This window comes from Brettanomyces nanus, chromosome 3 (genome assembly GCF_011074865.1).
Source record: "Brettanomyces nanus chromosome 3, complete sequence".
Classification (NCBI taxonomy): domain Eukaryota; kingdom Fungi; phylum Ascomycota; class Pichiomycetes; order Pichiales; family Pichiaceae; genus Brettanomyces; species Brettanomyces nanus.
The window spans coordinates 140,612-158,172 of NC_052376.1; the positions used below are offsets into that span (position 1 = coordinate 140,612).

The window sequence follows — 17,561 nt, forward strand, 5'->3', positions numbered from 1 at the left end:
TTTATTTATATGGACCCTGAAAAGTCTGAGCAGCTTGGTTCACAAGAGTTTCGAGGCTCTAGCAGTACGTCTGCTCTGCTGAGAATTCGCCGTTCTCGTGGTATCATTTCTCATACATTCAGTTGGCTATCTCTAGTTTCGCTACTACTAATATATGGTTCCAGTTTGCTTCTATGGCAGGTTAATGCTTTTTACAGGAACTTTCATGAGCTACAACATCATCAGACTTCATTTTCTGGCGGCATTATTCCTCACCCTCACGTTTATTCCGGTACAAAGACTCCTCTCTCATTCCAATTAGTCAGAAACGGAACCTTTTCTCCGAAATATAGAGAAATTCAATGGATCAGGACACCAAACTCACTTACAAATGATACTGGTGACTATATTTTGACCGATGACTCTGCCTATATTCTTAAAAGCGTTCAGAATTCCAAGTTTTCAAAAGTTTTGTACAGAGGTACATCCATCGAATATGAACGAAAGAGGTATTCCATCGAGGATATCGTATTCAGTGATGATCTGGAACACATTCTTATTGTTTGTGATAAAATTCATAATTGGAGGCACTCCTTTTTTGCCGCTTATTTCATCTATGACATCAAGACTTCCTCTATACAGGCTTTGTATGATCCAGATATTACACTCAACAGCAAGATAGCCTTAGCAAAGTGGTCTCCAGACTCTCTTAGCGTTGCATTTGTTTTGGAAAACAATGTCTACCTTAAGAAAATCTCAGACTTCGTTCATCCAACGCTGAAGCAGGTTACAGAAGATGGTGGTACAGATATTTTTTACGGAAAACCTGATTGGGTCTACGAAGAAGAGGTATTTGAGAGCGATACGGCGCTTTGGTGGTCTCCTAATTCCAAATATATTTCCATGCTCAGAATTAACGATACTCAGGTGCCCATCTATCCGATTCCTTACTTTGTTCAGGATGATCAAAGCGCTAACGATTCCTATCCTGAACTTAAAGAGATCAAATATCCTAAAGCTGGATATCCCAATCCTGTAGTAGATTTTTTGGTGTATGATGTTGAAAAAAGCCTTGTTAAGTCTTTAAAACCCGAGGATAGTTTTTATCATGACTCTGAAATCCCTAATGAAACTAGGTTGATAACGGAGATGGTCTGGGTGGGTGACCAGCAAGTACTTGTGAAGACGACAAATAGAGAATCGGACGTGTTGAAGGTTTTCATTATAGAAGCTGATGGAGACAATTTGATCAGCATTTTGGCCCGTTCTGACAATGTGAAGGGTCAAAGTTGGTTCGAGATTGAGCACAATACTCTATATATTCCGAAGTCAGGCATTAGACAGGAAGATGGTTACATAGATGTGATAGATGTTGATGGATACGACCATTTGGCCTATTTTTCACCACCAACAGCCTCCGAGCCTAAAGCATTACTAACTTCAGGGCCTTGGGAAGTTGATGGAGGCGCTGCCGCATTTGACTACGTCGAAAGCAGAGTATACTATCTTTCAACAGAGAAATCGTCTGTAGAAAGACACCTCTATTCTGTGGATTTGGATGGGTCGAATAGACGCAATATCACGGATGTTTCTGAGGAAGGATGGTATTCTGTATCGTTTTCTAAGGGTTCCAGATATTTGTTATTGAACTATGATGGCCCTTATGTGCCTTACCAGAAGATTGTCGACTTGCATAATGACACGGAAGAAGTACTGGTTTCAAATACTGCTTTGAGGGATAGGTTACAATTCTATGAGGTTCCAGAAAGTGAATTTGGAGAGTTGGACCTTGGGGACGGTGTGATAGTGAACTATAAACAGACTTTCCCTCTTGAATTTGATCCCAAAAAGAAATATCCGTTACTATTCTTTGTGTATGGAGGTCCTGGATCACAATTGGTTCAGAAGACCTATAGCATGAGCTTTTCATCGATTGTGGCATCAGAATTAAATGCAGTGGTAGTGACAGTAGACGGAAGAGGAACTGGATTCAAAGGAAGGGCATTCAGAAATGTGGTGAGGGACAACTTGTCGTACTACGAGGTGCTGGACCAGATTTCAGCTGCCAAGATTTTCACAGAAAAGGAATACATAGATTCACAGAGGACAGCAATTTGGGGTTGGTCATACGGAGGATTCATGACATTGAAAACATTGGAGCAGGATGCTGGAAACGTTTTTAAATACGGTATGGCAGTGGCACCTGTGACTAATTGGAGATTCTATGATTCCATTTACACAGAGAGATATATGCATACACCACAAGAAAATGCAAATTACATGAACAGCTCGGTCCACGAGCCTGACCACTTCAAAGATGTGACACGATTCCTTCTTATGCATGGAACAGGTGATGATAACGTGCATTTTCAGAATAGCATGAAATTCTTAGATATGATGAATCAAGCTGGTGTGGAAAACTATGATGTTCACGTTTTTCCGGACAGCGACCATGCTATCAAGTATCACAACGCCAACTTGATAGTTTACGACGCCCTATTCAATTGGTTAAAGAAAGCATTCGATGGAATGTACACATGCTACGAGGCTGCTGCAACGAGATCTTTCTCTACGGAGGAATATATTGACCCCGAAGTCGACTTGTATGGATGAATTATGTACATTATGTATGATTATATCAGTTATATCTATCTGCTCCGTAAACCAACTCATGCTCAAGGTCCATTTGACCATTATCGGTAACTTCTTCGGGTCTTGGTGGCATATCAGTGTCATTTCGGCTGATATCCGTAGGGGTTTGCAAGGAACTGACCATGGAAGGATGCGATGGAGATTGAAGATACTCGAACTGTGACTGATCGTACTGTTCAGGCGATTGGAACTGTTGTGGTAGTCCTGGAGATTGATTTTGTTGTTGTTGCTGAAACTGCTGTTGCTGTCTTTTCTCTTCTTGCTGCTTTTGGTGCTGCTCTTCTTGCTCCTCCTGGTAAATTCTCTCTTGCTCTTCAAGTGGCTTACGAACATACTCTCTAAAACTGGCGACTTCGTCAACAATAATCTTCTTCATTCTTTGCAGATCGTCGACTTCTTCAAAGGAAAAATCAAATTTACGAGGGCAAACAGGCTCATCATTAGGATCATGCCAAACTTCCAAATAAGGATGCTCCAGAGCTTGGTCGACAGATATTCTCTGCTGAGGATCTAAAGTAAGCATCTTTCCCAGAAGATCCAAAGCCAAGGGAGATGCATTCGGATACAGAGTCTCAAAGGGAATTCTAGGCATATAAGGAAGCGATCTTATGTAGGCCCTAGCTCTAGGAGATTTGATACTCTCGACAGTTTTCTCGTCAGGAGTACCTAGAACACGTAGAACCTGATTTAATTGGTCAACGTAGTCCTTTCCTTTAAAAATAGTGGCACCTCCAAGTAGTTCGGCAAGAACACAGCCAACAGACCACATGTCTATGGCTTTAGTGTAACCTTGGAAACTAAGAATGATCTCTGGTGCACGATACCATCTAGTGGCCACATACTCGGTCATAAAACCATTGTTCTTTGCAGGATCGCTGGAATAACCACGGGCCAAACCAAAGTCGCAGATCTTCAACTCACAGTCGGCATTCACAAGAAGATTTCCAGGCTTCAAATCTCGATGAAGAACATCTGCTGAATGTATGTACTTTAGACCACAGAGTATCTGGTAGACAAATGATTGATAATGAGCATCAGTTAGAGGCTGACCAGAACGAATAATTTGATGCATGTCACATTCCATCAACTCCTCATATAGGTAAATTTCGTTGAAATTACCGTTGGCATCCGGCACCACGTCCAAATCATAAAGACAGGTAATGTTCTTATGGCCTCTGAAATGATGAAGTAACTTGATTTCCCTAAGAGCTCGTTTGCAGAGAATCTTCTTACTGAATATGTTTGTGATCTTCTTGATGGCTACCTTGTCTTCTCCCTCTTCACCATCCAGATACTTGGCAGAACAGACGATACCATAGGCACCTTGGCCTAAGCCCTTAATGAGCTGGAACCGTTTATCTACTATAAAGTTCTGTTGGAACACTCGAAAAACGTGATACTGGTCCATATTCCCATTCATTTTGATGGTGTCAAGAGAAAACATCTTACGTCAAGTTGTCCGGATCAAATACTCTCTCAATTTATGTACAAACGCGTTTCTAATAATAGCTGTGCCAAAAGTTGTACCGAGGCACAGCTATTATTGTTATAGCGCGGTGCTCGCAAACCTGATTACGTAAGCACTTACCCCAGGGCTCCAAGGGGGTACTGAAAAGGACCTTTTTGACAGAAATAGTGCTGAAAGCTGTACCGTTAGAATGCCATGAAGAAGCAGATCATGATTATAGTATTAAAATAGCTCTTGGAGGTCCACCACCTATCATTTCTGCTCCCGCTTTACATCAAGCTTTCCTGCAATTTTTCACTGCTCGAACGATTTTTTTCTCTGCTCGAGGAGCGGCGTTTTGAAATCTGGCTCGAATTCGGAATTACACTTCCTTATTATCTTTGTTCCTTTTCGTATCTATTGGATCTGCAGTAGCACGATATTTGTTGATTGTTGCATTTTATATGTCTGTAGCTACTGAATCTAAGCCTTCTGTTAGGAAGAATGATTCTGCCGGTGTTCGTGTTGTTGATAATGCGATGAGAAAGGAGGAAATTGTTACTGCTACTGGAGGAACGATCAATCCCTCTGTACAGGGATCTACTGGGGAATCTGACCAAGGGCCTACCAGGGGATCCATCCGAAGTTCCGCCAAGGAATATACATCGGAACTTCACAAGCGTGTTAACATAGATCACCTCGTAGTAGAGTTCCAGAAGAGGCTTGGCAAAAGCTGGGATCAATACCAGATAGCGGTTTCGTTGTTCCTTGTTGGAAAGCTTTCAAGACTGGAATTGATGGAGAAGTTGAATTCGATTCTTGATAAGACCACGGTCAGATTTCACAATCAGCTTTTACTTGCCAACTTGGCCAATTGCCTAAGGGCAGAACCTTCTGATGGTATGTCATCTGCCGGTTTCGGAAGTCAGTCTCAGCAGAACAAGAAGAGAAAGGCCGGTAGATCATCCCAGTATGAGATCCTCAAAAAGGATATCCTGTCTCTGTCAATCAGAGAACGGAAAAGATTGAAGAATATTACTAGAGAATCAGGAAAGAAAGGTATGACAAACAGTACCATGGCTTTAACTAGACAGGCTATGTTACCCAAGGTTCCGATAAAAACTCCCAAGGGAGACGCTCCACGTACGAAAGAAAGTGTTGGTGCCACAGTAGTTCAGGCCAGCAAGTGGGCTCAGGATGTGGCCAACGGCATAAAGGCTCCTCTCTGCTCTGATAGCTTTGAACTTCCTGAAAAGGACTCTCTACTAACGAGAATGCTAGGCATTGCTCGGGAACATGGACTTCCTGGTAGTGTCGATCCTATGGCAGCACAAGTTCTATCCGTTGGTCTTGAATGCCATCTTAAAAGCATTATCGAGACTGCTATTGCTCGTGTTCGCAAGAGAAAATTAGAAACGGCTAGTACAAATCATGTCTCCAATAAACGTAAGCGCGTTACGCTGACGGCCGAGGATTTGCACGACTCAATGACCTTTGCACCTCATCTAATTGACAGCTATGGCTCTATATATTACATGTCAGATGTTCTGTTGAAGAATGATGATGACGAGTCTATTGTTCAACTTCAGAGACAGAAGCAGGAGATGAAGGAAAGTAACGACGACGCAACATCACCACCAACAAAAACAAAAACAATAGCATCTACAGCATCTACAACCACAACAACAATCACAACAACTGCACCACAGGAGCATGATAATAACGATTCTCACCAGGATATCAAGGATGGGGAAGCTACAGAGAGGTCTGGAACCAATAATGTTACGGCGACAAAAAGACCGATGATGGTTCATCCTAAGAAGCATTCTCCTATTAGTTATCTCTTGAGGCCAAAGAGCCACGTCGATGAAAAGCCCCAAATACCGAAGCCCAATCTGGCATTGAGTGATCCCGCTATAGGAACACCCAATGAACTTAACTGGCTTCTTAATGACTTGTTAGCCGAGTAATAGATTAATACATAAAGTACACTTACGCGATATATTACCTAATCGAAAGATTGTGTTGAAAGTTTTTTTTTGTCTTCTCCTACGATTTGCCTCACAATTTTGAAGGCGACGAAAAACCTATTTGGAGGTTTGTTTCCTTCTCTCCTCAATTATAGTTTAAGAGGTATTTTTGTTACTTTCCAATTACTGCGCGGTACCATTAGTTGTTCAGTATGGCACAGATACAGGATAAAAGTAAGCATGGTGATGATACACCCAAAAAGGCGAAGAAGGATGCCTCAAAGAAAAAGAAGGATGGCCACAAAGAAGAGGAAGAACTCAGCGAGGAGGATCTTCAATTGAAGTCCGATTTGGATATGTTGGTGGAGAGATTGTTGGGAACACAGACTGATTTATATGAGACTGCATTAGAGAGTATGAAGAAACTTATTAGGGAATCTACGTCCTCTATGACGGCAGTTCCCAAACCGTTGAAGTTCTTACGTCCCCATTATCCTGCATTAGTTGCTTTGGCTGAAAAATGCACCGATCAATCGTTGAAGGACAAGCTGAGCGATGTTTTATCCATTTTGGGTATGACTTATTCCGAGACGGATGGTCCTCAGTACAAAAGAGAGTGCCTTAAATGGAGATTGAGAAGCAAATTTGATTTATCCATCGGTGAATGGGGTCACGAGTATCTTAGACATCTTTCCTTGGAAATTGGAGAGGCTTATCAAGAGGCATTGGAAGGTTCAGGGGAAACCTCCGAGGAGGAGAAGAAGAAGATAGGATCTGCTGTTGACGAGGAGTCAGACACAAAGAAAGAAGTCGAAAAGGACGCCACCACTCTTACTACCACTGCTACTGTTGCTGCTGTTAAGGGTGTGTCCTCGCTTCCAGAAAATTCAGAGACTTTAATCAAACTTTCCATAATTATTGTTGAATATTTCCTGAAGCATAATGGGGAGACTGAAGCTGTTGATCTATTGTTGGAAATCGAGCAGATTGAAAAGTTACCTCAATATGTCGATAAAGACACCTATGGACGTGTTTGTAACTACATGGTGGCATGCGTGCCTCTTTTGGCACCACCGGATGATCTTTCTTTCCTCAACACGGCGTTCACAATATATCTTAGCAACAATCAATTACCTCAAGCACTCACTTTGGCCATTAGGTTGGATGATGAGTCACTTATTAGGGCCGTTTTTGATGCTACTGATGATGAGCTGGTTCAGAAACAACTGGGATTTATGTTGGGTCGACAAAACTCCTGCTTCAAAGTTGACAATGAGTCTGTTCAAGAGTGCATTTCCAATGTTAAACTGTCTGAGTATTACAAGTATTTGGTTGGAGAATTGAACTTACTAAAACCCAAGGTTCCTGAAGATGTGTATAAATCACATTTAGAAACTTCAATCTTTGCTTCTACCTCCCGTTTAGAAAGTGCTAAACAGAATCTTGCTGCAGCTTTTGTCAATGCTTTTTTGAATGCAGGATATGGTACAGAGAAATTAATAGGAGATGAAAAGTGGGTCTACAGGACCAAAGGAGAAGGAATGCTTTCCACCACTGCATCTTTAGGTATGGTGAATCTTTGGGACACAAATGAAGGTCTCCAAGTAATGGACAAGTATCTATATTCTGAACAAATCGAGGTTAAAGCTGGTGCTTTGCTCGGTATGGGTATTGCCACAGCCAGTGTTCACGATGATGTGGAGCCTGCTCTTTAATATTAGAAGACTACATATCTGCGGAAAACAAACAGGATAAGCGATTGACCGCTGCCGCCATTACTGGTTTGGGTATTGCCTTTGCTGGTAGTGAAAATGAGGAAGTTTTGAATCTACTTTCTCCGTTGGTTTCAGAGCCTTCGGTTTCATTAGAGATTCAATCCTTAGCAGCGTTGGCTCTTGGCCACGTGTTTGTGGGCACATGTAATGGTGACATTACCTCTACAATCTTGCAGGCTCTATTAGAGAAAGAACCGGTGGAGCTGACCTCGAAATGGATTCGATTCATGTCATTAGGTTTGGGATTGTTGTACATAGGCAAGTATGATCAAGTTGATGATGTCCTAGAGACTATTGAAGCTATTGAGCATCCAATTGTTAAAACTTTGAAAGTGTTGGTGACTATCTGTTCGTACGCTGGTACTGGTAATGTTCTTCAGATTCAGCAGCTTCTTCAGATGTGCAATGTAGAGCAGAAGGAAGAAGAAGAAGAGGAGGATGAGGAAGAGGAGGACGAGAATGAGAACGAGAACGAGAATGAGAATGAGAATGAGAACGAGAATGAAAATGAGAACGAGAACGAGAATGAAAATGAGAATGATGAGGAAGAAGAAGGGCAGGTCAATGATAATACAGAGTCTACAGAGTCGACGGAAGTGAAAGATGACAGCAAAATGGACATCGACGAGGCGAAAAGTAAAATTGATAGTGAAGAGTCAGACGAAAGTGAAAGCAGCAGCAAAAATGCAGAAGAGGATGATACTTATCAGGGATACTGTGTCCTTGGATTAGCATTGATTGCAATGGGCGAGGAGATTGGACAGGAAATGTCTCTTCGTCACTTTGATCATTTAATGCATTACGGAACGCCTCTAATGCGTCGTGCGGTGCCGTTGGCTATGGGATTAGTGAGTGCATCTAGCCCTGAAATGAGCGTTTACGACACTTTGTCCAGATATTCGCATGACCAAGACTTGGATGTTGCTTACAACGCTATCTTTTCTATGGGTCTTGTGGGAGCTGGTACAAATAATGCACGTCTGGCCCAGTTACTGCGTCAATTGGCGTCATATTACATTAATGACCAGAATGGATTGTTTATCACTCGTATCTCCCAGGGATTGGTGCATCTAGGTAAAGGTACACTTACACTATCACCATTTACGGTGGATAGACAGTCTCTGTCCAAGGTTGGCTTGGCATCTCTATTGACGATAGCTATCGCATTGATGGATCCTAGATCATTCATTTTGGACCAGAATTCGAGCCTTCTATACTATATTACATCTGCAATCAAGCCTAGAATGCTTGTAACGGTGGACTCGGATTTGAAACCAACCAAAGTGAACGTGAGAGTGGGACAGGCAGTGGACGTGGTTGGACAGGCCGGTAAACCAAAGACTATCACTGGGTGGGTGACACATTCAACACCTGTCTTACTTGGAGATGGAGAAAGAGCCGAGCTGGAGACAGACGAGAATATTCCAATAGCCTCATCTTTAGAAGGCATGGTAATTCTTCGCAAGAACCCTGATTATATGGATATGGATGCGTAACTAAGTTGTCAGTATAAGTAATTGTATATCGTTATAGATATAAATGCAGTGCTTCATTTTATTCCCCATATCTGCCATTGTTGTTCGCGGGTAAAAACTGTGGATTTGGAGAGCTCTGCGCTTCCGCGCTGCATTCAGAAGTGATTTGCACCCTTTGTATAACTGTGAACAAAGGAAAGGAATATCCAGACAGGCAGCCAGGTATTCATCAGTATGTCGTACACATTATCAGCGATCGTGATCACGGTACTTTTATCCGTGGGATGCTATATGTTGTTGACTGGATCTGGTGAGCTTTTCAACGTGGGAGACTTTTTAGAGACAACGTCACCATATATGTGGGCCAATTTAGGTATTTCGTGCTGCATTGGCTTCTCTGTGATCGGTGCCGCTTGGGGTATCTTTATAACGGGTACTTCGGTGCTTGGTGCCGGCGTGAGGGCACCGCGTATTACCACGAAGAACCTTATTTCCATTATTTTCTGTGAGGTTGTGGCCATCTACGGCTTAATCATGGCTATCGTGTTCTCTGCCAAGGTGACTCCCGCCTCACTCATCTATACGAAGGAGAACATCTATACAGGACATTGCTTATTTTGGGCCGGATTAACAGTTGGCATTAGCAATCTTATTTGCGGTGTTTGCGTCGGTGTCACGGGTTCTACTGCAGCCATCTCCGATGCCGCTGACCCTTCATTATTCGTTAAGATTCTTGTCATTGAGATTTTTGGCTCTGTTCTTGGATTATTTGGATTGATTGTGGGTCTTTTGATGGCTGCAAAGGCCGGTGAATTTGTATGACTGACTCCACTGAGCAGCCTGGTTCAAGCTGCAGCATTCACCTGCGGTCATTATTACTCCATGCTCTGTTCTGACCCATTCCTTCGCTAAGTAAAGACAGTATTCTATAGTATTAAAATGTATGCTACTTCATAATTTACTGACCTCTTCCACTGTAGCTCCATCGTAAGCTGGCTCTAGTAATAGCCACTTGCATTCGACTTTTTCTTGCTTAAATCTGGCTACAATATCCCGGGCTATCCTTTCAAAGTTTTCCGTGGCCAAGCAAAGAATGGTTGGTCCTGCACCGCTCAAGCAGATACCCAAGAGTCCCGTATGAGTCTGTGGAGTGAATTCTGACACAACTGAGGAAAGGCCTGGGATCAACGCCTTCCTATAAGGTTGATGAAGCCTGTCTTGCATAGCAGGGTAAATTAGGGCAGGGTCCGGAATGTCCGAGCCAACAGCAGACGTCAACACAGCCAATCTTTGCAAATTAAACACAACATCAGCCCTCTTGTAACTTTCAGGAAGAACAGACCGTGATTTGGAAGTGCTGACTTCAAACTGAGGTATAATAGCTACGCATTTGATCTTCTGGCACCAATTATATGTCACGTGCGTACCGAGGTTAAGCGGAGCATCTATGGTAGAGTCAGCAGAGAAATTTTCCAACACATTCTTCAAGGGCTGGTGAACTAACTGATATCCTTTGTCGCTCAACTGTCTCAAAAACGAACCCACAAAGCCTCCCATCATTGTTGCACTTATGTTATCTGGGTGTCTCTCTACCATAAGACAGTAATCTAGGCATCTCTGCTTAGATAAGCCCAATTCTCCAATGGCATTTCCTAATAAGGCTCCACCAACAACGGCAGTGCCAGAAGAACCAAGCCCTCTACCAAATGGAACCTGGTTGTGCACTGAAATCTTGGTGCCTAGTGGAAAATGGTTAATGCCGTGGCAACGTAACACATACAAAGCCATCTGAGTAAGCAAATTCTTATCTGACTGCAAGGGAACCACATCTGCTCCCTCTCCCTCGTAACTTAAAATACAGTTGTTAGGATCTTGAAGAGAAAGCTCTCCATACTGATGAGCGTCAATCTTGACGTTGATCGACAGATACAAGTTTAAAGCAATACCTAAAACATCAAAGCCTGGCCCTATGTTCGCAGACGATGCTGGAACCTTTATAGTGAATTCTCGAGACATTTTAGTGGCTTGGAAGAGCAGCTGGCCCGATAATCCAACTATGACTAACAGTCATTAGACTCTTGTCTCAATGAGAAAAACTGGAAAAAAAAGGTCCTTAATATTCGCGCCAAGAAAACACTGTAAAACAATTTTCAGCTGTCAGAGCTACCAGAGCTACCAGAGCTGTCAGAGCTGTCAGGAGTCCCGGTGGCCTGCTTCACTAGCTTGTAACCAAAACCTTTACGTTCATCGTGTCTCCATACAATATATTCTATCAAGACTTCTTTCACAACTGCATTGGATCAAACTTATTTATTAATCATAGACCATTCTGCTGCTTAGTCCCTCTTTCTCGTACGCGCCTCTCAGTTTCTCCCATTTCTAGCACGGTGCTTAGTCGCGTCCTGCTTAAAAAATTTTCCACTCAATGAATGGTCCACGATAAGATTGATCTGCAATAGCGATCCGTCCCTCTAATCATTTCCCAATAGCTTTCTGGCTACAATCCTTTTTTCTTCCTAAAGCTTCATCTTCTTTTGGGATCACGACAACTACTAGTCGTTGCATCCGTTTCCACCATACTTTCCTTAACTTAGACTCCCCTTAGAAACTCCCAATTTTTGTACAATTGGCATCTCACTCAATCATTCCTTCCTTGACTATCGGGCCCCAAATCGATGTCTCGAAAATCTACGCACGAAGAACTTTTGGCAGCTTCTCATGCTGTTGAGCAAGAACTGAATGTCGTCAAAGCTCTCAAGCGTCTCTCCATTGGTAACAGTCTAAATTATGATCCTGATCTTCCACCCGATGAGTCTGAATTCGTTGACCTAAATTACATAGATGTTCACAGGAGTCCCACGTCTTCTTCTACCAGTTCTTCCTCTTCATCCATAGCTGCCAAGCATTCTAGTCTTTGTGAGGAGCAAAGCGATGATGATGACTCTGCAGCAGACAACTTTGAGCACTTTAATAGAAACAGCAATAACAACAACGACGATGATCACTCCTCGTATGACGCAGAAAATGTCATATTAGACTCTAATAAGTTGATGTGGGTTCCTGCAACGGCGCATCCGAAGTTGGCACCCGATAATTTCAGAAAATACGTCCAGGAGACGGTGCAAGAGATCACATCCAAGTTGGATAAGTCCAAGACTAGATCCAATCGTTCTTCTCTTTCTTCAGAATATACACAGAACATTTCTACACTTTCATCATCTTCTTCTAGACCCCATCGCAGCTCCAGTCAGCCGTCTTTGAAGGAACTTAGTGCCGAATTGCAGAACTTGTCGCATCTTGCGGGTATGGACTCGACGGATGCCGTTACTTTAGCTAGGACTCTTTCTTCATCATCTCTTGGCTTTACCGAATTGGAGATGGAACTGTATGGGAAGAGTACTGACCTTCCCCTTTCCCGTTCCAACAGTTTGACAGCCCATCAGGCCTCTCGGTTGAGAAATCAGGCTCCTGTGCCGTCTTCGATGACGACTCTGAAGCCCGCCATTGATGATGATCTTCCAATACCAACTTCTGAAGGTAACGGGCTTAAAAGAGCCCGCTGGACTACCTATCGGAAAAGTGGGGGTCCGAAGATGTTGAGAGAGAGAAGAAAACAGACGCGTCAAGTTAGCGCACCTTCGTTGACCAATAAAGAGCTTCCAGAGATTCCGATACATTCTTCTGTTTCTCCTTCTTCTTCATCCATCACCACTCCTTCCAGTAGACTTCCTCCGCTACCCAATACCCCAAATATAGGTACACAATCGGCGATTCCACTGCAGGCCTTTTCATCCTCTCCGACTTCGCCTCTTCCGTTACAATCATCTAAGCACTCCGGATGGAACTGGCTTGGCCATAAGGAAAAAAGGTCACCCATGGAACATGTGCGGGACAGACATGGTCCTGTCGAAGATCATTCTGCATCCCCTTCTCCATCTTCATCTTCATCATCGCTTTCATCCGAGAAAGAACCCCCCTCTTCACCTTCCTCGCCACCTGTACCCCCTCAAGCCTCTTCTCCTTACAGAGAAAGAAAAGGATCAATCTCCAACATATTTCGTTTCCGCTCAAAGTCTGTTGACAAATACGACTCTGCGGTTGAGTCCAACAGTAAGACAATTATGGAACTTAAAGCAGTGTTTCATCATCATTCATCGCGTATCAAGGAGAATTCACTGCCAGAGTCTCCACCAGAGTCAGAGGAAGGAGTTGAAGCTCAGGCACGAGTTACTAAGCCCTTAGAGACCCCCAAAGAAGACCTTCATATAACGTCTCGTCATCATCGATACACTTTTGAGGCTCAAAAGGTTATTCCTCGTGCTCCGCTTCCGGCACAACCGAATCATCAGGACCACAGTGCTAGTGCTCTTCAGCAACAGCAACTGATGCAAAGGCAGTTGCAACATCGTAAGAAGCACGGAAAGCACGACGTTCAAGGTGGACATAATCACAATGACGGGAGGGAGAGGCAATTGGTTAAACAATTGGATAAACAAGTGGACAACCAATCGCTATTGCCATCTCTTGTTAATGCCCAACAACGTCAGCAACAACAACAACAACAACAACAACAACAGCATCAGCGGCAGCAAAAATCACAACCACATCATGACCTCAATCATGCAGAAATACAGGAATCATCTGAAGAGCAGCCATCTCGTTCCCTGACATCATCTGAACCATTTGCAGAACCCTCTGTGGAGTCCTCTACTGAAGCTCTTAAACAATCGCTCAAATTGGCTCACCGAAATGCGAAGCCAAACCAGCCTCTGGAAATGAGAGACTCAGCATTCGGCTTCCCTCTACCACCGGTGTCCAAATCTACGTTGATTATGTTGGATTACCGATTTCCTATTCATGTAGAGAGAGCAGTATACCGACTGTCGCATTTGAAGTTGGCAGACCCAAAGAGACCTTTGTACCAGCAGGTTCTGCTCAGTAACTTCATGTATGCATATTTGAATCTGGTAAATCACACACTTTACCTTCAACAGCAACAGCAGGACCAGATGTTTCCAATTGATCACCAACAAGAAGCATTGGGGGCTGGATACGAAGATGGAACTTTGTGCGAGACGGTGGATCTGGAGAAACCTTCGGACGAAACTTACGACGAGTCCAGACATATCGAAGAGATGTATGGTAGGGATAGCATACTGAACTAATCAAAGAGATACATACATAGACTTGTTTCCATGCATTTAGGACGATATATATCATACTATACTATACTATACTAAACAAATTTACAGAGTACTGATGGGTAGAGTTAGACTATTGAAACGAGATCTGAAGAACCATATTCCAAAGGCCAAGAGACCCCAATAGCTGTATTTTCGTATCAGGTTGTCTGTCTTCAAATTGAACTTAGGAACTCCAAAGAAGTTACAGAAAGAATGGGCAGCTATACATGTCCATATAGACTGACTGTTGAAGAATATAAGATTTGTCAAGATTCCGAAAAAGGTGGTGTATATGAATTGAAATATTACGGTCAAAAGTACTCCACCAATTGGATAACCCTGATTCCGAAGTTCTATGCCGTGATGTAAATGTGCAATCCCAAAGAGAAGTGGTGTTAGGATGATGACGGTTTCTTTAAGGTCTGGATCCTGTTCTATGAAAGGACCAAACATTCCAGCTGTGATGCCTGTGAAGACAACCTCTTCGGCAGCAGGCGCAAATATTAGGTCACGAAATTTGTAGATCGAAAATGAAGTAGGAGTATTGGTTATGTTGGGACCATTAAGATAATCTTCCACAAAATTATCAATGATTGGTGCAAAGAAGAGTCCCGAGAAAAGAAGCCAGACACGGACGATATCTAAGATTGTATGGAGATGAAAGGGCAGTCCTAAATATTCGAGACTTTGCCAATATGAAGGCGAAGAACCGATGACAAACGTCATAATCAAAGGAGCAAAGAACACAAGAGAAGCTACCACGACAGAGATCCTAGTAATCCGTGATTTAATGACCACCGGGTCATCTCGTGAGCCTTTTGGAGGATGATAATACAGACAAAAAACAAAGGAGAAGGTGGACAAGATGATGTAGCAAATTGTAGATGCGAAAGGCATTCTAAATGATAGACAACAAGGCACAGAAGAATGATGTAAGTTCAACCTTCCTGATCGTGCTACCTCAAATGCATAAATCTAAAATACATTAATTTGCATAAAATAAATAAATGAAATACGAGAATCATCACCTCCTCCAGCCTTTTAAGTACCATGTAGATACTAGCATCATGCAGCCAACGGCAGTACATCCAATGGTAAATGGATTGATCAGCGACTCTGTATCCTTCTCGGGATCCAATCCAGGGGTCGCCAGTTTAGGAGTAGCCGCAGCCTCTACTAACTGGCTAAGAAGTTCGCTTAACGAAGAGATCCAGCTAGACGAGATATGTAATGGAGGAGGCAGATTAAGTGATCTAGTGTAAGGTTCAGGTTGTTGATCTGCTCTTTGCTGTTGTCTATCGAGATCAGCCTTCAATGCGACGTATACCACAGGTACTTCGTCCAGTTCCGGGTACTTTGAACGTAGATCGATGAGGTATTGAAACGATTCCGGATCGCTAGAATCATATGCAAGGCAGAGAACATCACATGTTTCAAGTTTTGTCTTGTTCTCCAAAATAGCACTCTCCAATTCACCCAATTCCTGCATTATAAGGTAGCATTGCTTACCTCCTTTCAATTCAACGTTGTTCACAGCAATGACAGGCTGAATTGTGGGCGAATATGTAGGACTATACTGACGACTGAGAAATGATTCAAGTAATGATGTTTTCCCACAACCTCTAGCCCCCAATATAAAACAATTGAACACAGTTCTATCAGCAACCGTAGATCTATAGGATTTGCCGTTGTGTTTTCGCATCTTTCTTTGGCGAGTGATTCTTAATGCAGAAGTTGTAGGTTCATCCTTACGACTGCTTCCATCTAAAGAATCGCCATAACCGAAATATCCAAGGTATTCGAGTACCGTTCTACAATCAAGAAACGTGGTCATAACCCATTGAGACAACCAGCCTTGTAATGTAACGTCTCCTTGTTCATTACAGACCACGCTTCTTGGAAAACCAGACTCCTTCCATGATGGAGGAATTCCCGGCGTTGGGTAAAACATCTTAGTAAGTTCTTCCTCATTCAAGCCTCCATCGTTATCCTTATCGAACAATAAAAACAAATCCACAAGAAACTGATAACCTTTAGGGGATAGTTCTACACTAGAATTGGGCCAAACATCCATCTTCGGATAAAGAACGTTGTCCTCGATGGACAACGAATCGGTGTAATGAAACGCTCTCAATATACCCCAGATGGTCTCATGACGTCCTGTTTCGACGTACAACTTGTTTAATGCTAAAAATCCTTGTTCCGTAATACCTTTCTCACCAGCAGAACCAAAAAGAGAAGTATCAAGAGTGGATTTAATCAGCGATAGCTCGTTGATATCCATGGTTTTATGAAAGCCCTTCTCCTGTAATTGAAGAAGTTCGTTATCATTGAGATATCCATCCTGATCGCGATCACAAAGATAAAAGACTCTCTTTAAAGCATCTACAGCCAAAGGTTTCAAACTGCTATCTTTATAGTCGTATAAAGGAGCAATAGGATGAGTTACAGACCTCTGGCATAGATAAAATGCCTGATTAACGTTGTAATTTTCCTTGGCACTGCACCGAATACATGCCTCGATCTCCTTAAACTCTCGTAGAAGGGGAATAAACTCTTCATTGAGTATGGTGTCTGATTCTACCGTCTTGTCAAGATCAATCATATTGTCGCATAAAACAATAGGTAGGTTAACACCCATAGATCTGAAAGTAGGAATCCAATATAGAGAGATTCGTTCATAGGTATAATGATCGGAATAGACCAACCAAATGACATCGGCCTTCCTAACCTCATATTGAAAAGAGAATATGTCGGAAGGAGTGGTGTCTATAAGAATGGTGAAGTTTGGAGAGTGAGAGCTGTTGGAGAAGTCTCTAGGGATAACCAATTCTGGAATCACGTGTTGAATGTTTGGAACGAATTTTTCTTTAATGAGTGATGCGATGAGACTAGATTTACCTACGCCTTCATCGCCGCATACGACAACTCTGATGCTGTCCATACCGGCAATTCAATGCTTGATACTTAAACAGAAAAGGCCACGTTGAGGATGAAGGAATCCTCATTAATAGTTTTTCTGGAACGAATTTATGCACATAAATTTCATTCGGAATCTACCTATAGTCCTTCTTCTTCAA

At 42.7% G+C, this 17,561-nt stretch overlaps 8 protein-coding genes across 8 annotated transcripts; 5 read left to right on the forward strand and 3 right to left on the reverse strand.

The window, feature by feature from the left end:
- Nucleotides 1–9: 9 nt before the first annotated feature.
- On the forward strand, nucleotides 10–2,592 carry FOA43_002712 (uncharacterized protein; the record flags this gene model as incomplete). The annotated part of the gene is made up of 1 exon (XM_038922996.1): nucleotides 10–2,592. One exon carries the CDS (start codon nucleotides 10–12, stop codon nucleotides 2,590–2,592), a length of 2,583 nt encoding a protein of 860 aa, XP_038778924.1.
- A 25-nt stretch (nucleotides 2,593–2,617) lies between these two features.
- Nucleotides 2,618–4,051, reverse strand: SLT2 (Mitogen-activated protein kinase slt2/MPK1; the record flags this gene model as incomplete). The annotated part of the gene is made up of 1 exon (XM_038922997.1): nucleotides 2,618–4,051. The coding sequence occupies one exon, from the start codon at nucleotides 4,049–4,051 to the stop codon at nucleotides 2,618–2,620; it is 1,434 nt and encodes a 477-aa protein (XP_038778925.1).
- A 491-nt stretch (nucleotides 4,052–4,542) lies between these two features.
- On the forward strand, nucleotides 4,543–6,048 carry FOA43_002714 (uncharacterized protein; the record flags this gene model as incomplete). The annotated part of the gene is made up of 1 exon (XM_038922998.1): nucleotides 4,543–6,048. One exon carries the CDS (start codon nucleotides 4,543–4,545, stop codon nucleotides 6,046–6,048), a length of 1,506 nt encoding a protein of 501 aa, XP_038778926.1.
- Nucleotides 6,049–6,260: 212 nt separating this feature from the next.
- On the forward strand, nucleotides 6,261–9,319 carry FOA43_002715 (uncharacterized protein; the record flags this gene model as incomplete). Its single annotated transcript, XM_038922999.1, has 2 exons — nucleotides 6,261–7,710; nucleotides 7,770–9,319. 2 exons carry the CDS (start codon nucleotides 6,261–6,263, stop codon nucleotides 9,317–9,319), a joined length of 3,000 nt encoding a protein of 999 aa, XP_038778927.1.
- A 213-nt stretch (nucleotides 9,320–9,532) lies between these two features.
- On the forward strand, nucleotides 9,533–10,120 carry VMA16 (H(+)-transporting V0 sector ATPase subunit c''; the record flags this gene model as incomplete). Its single annotated transcript, XM_038923000.1, has 1 exon — nucleotides 9,533–10,120. The coding sequence occupies one exon, from the start codon at nucleotides 9,533–9,535 to the stop codon at nucleotides 10,118–10,120; it is 588 nt and encodes a 195-aa protein (XP_038778928.1).
- Nucleotides 10,121–10,249: 129 nt separating this feature from the next.
- Nucleotides 10,250–11,314, reverse strand: THR1 (Trihydroxynaphthalene reductase; the record flags this gene model as incomplete). Its single annotated transcript, XM_038923001.1, has 1 exon — nucleotides 10,250–11,314. One exon carries the CDS (start codon nucleotides 11,312–11,314, stop codon nucleotides 10,250–10,252), a length of 1,065 nt encoding a protein of 354 aa, XP_038778929.1.
- Nucleotides 11,315–11,973: 659 nt separating this feature from the next.
- FOA43_002718 (uncharacterized protein) lies at nucleotides 11,974–14,463 on the forward strand (the record flags this gene model as incomplete). Its single annotated transcript, XM_038923002.1, has 1 exon — nucleotides 11,974–14,463. One exon carries the CDS (start codon nucleotides 11,974–11,976, stop codon nucleotides 14,461–14,463), a length of 2,490 nt encoding a protein of 829 aa, XP_038778930.1.
- A 1,042-nt stretch (nucleotides 14,464–15,505) lies between these two features.
- Nucleotides 15,506–17,425, reverse strand: FOA43_002719 (uncharacterized protein; the record flags this gene model as incomplete). Its single annotated transcript, XM_038923003.1, has 1 exon — nucleotides 15,506–17,425. The coding sequence occupies one exon, from the start codon at nucleotides 17,423–17,425 to the stop codon at nucleotides 15,506–15,508; it is 1,920 nt and encodes a 639-aa protein (XP_038778931.1).
- Between the last annotated feature and the right edge of the window lie 136 nt (nucleotides 17,426–17,561).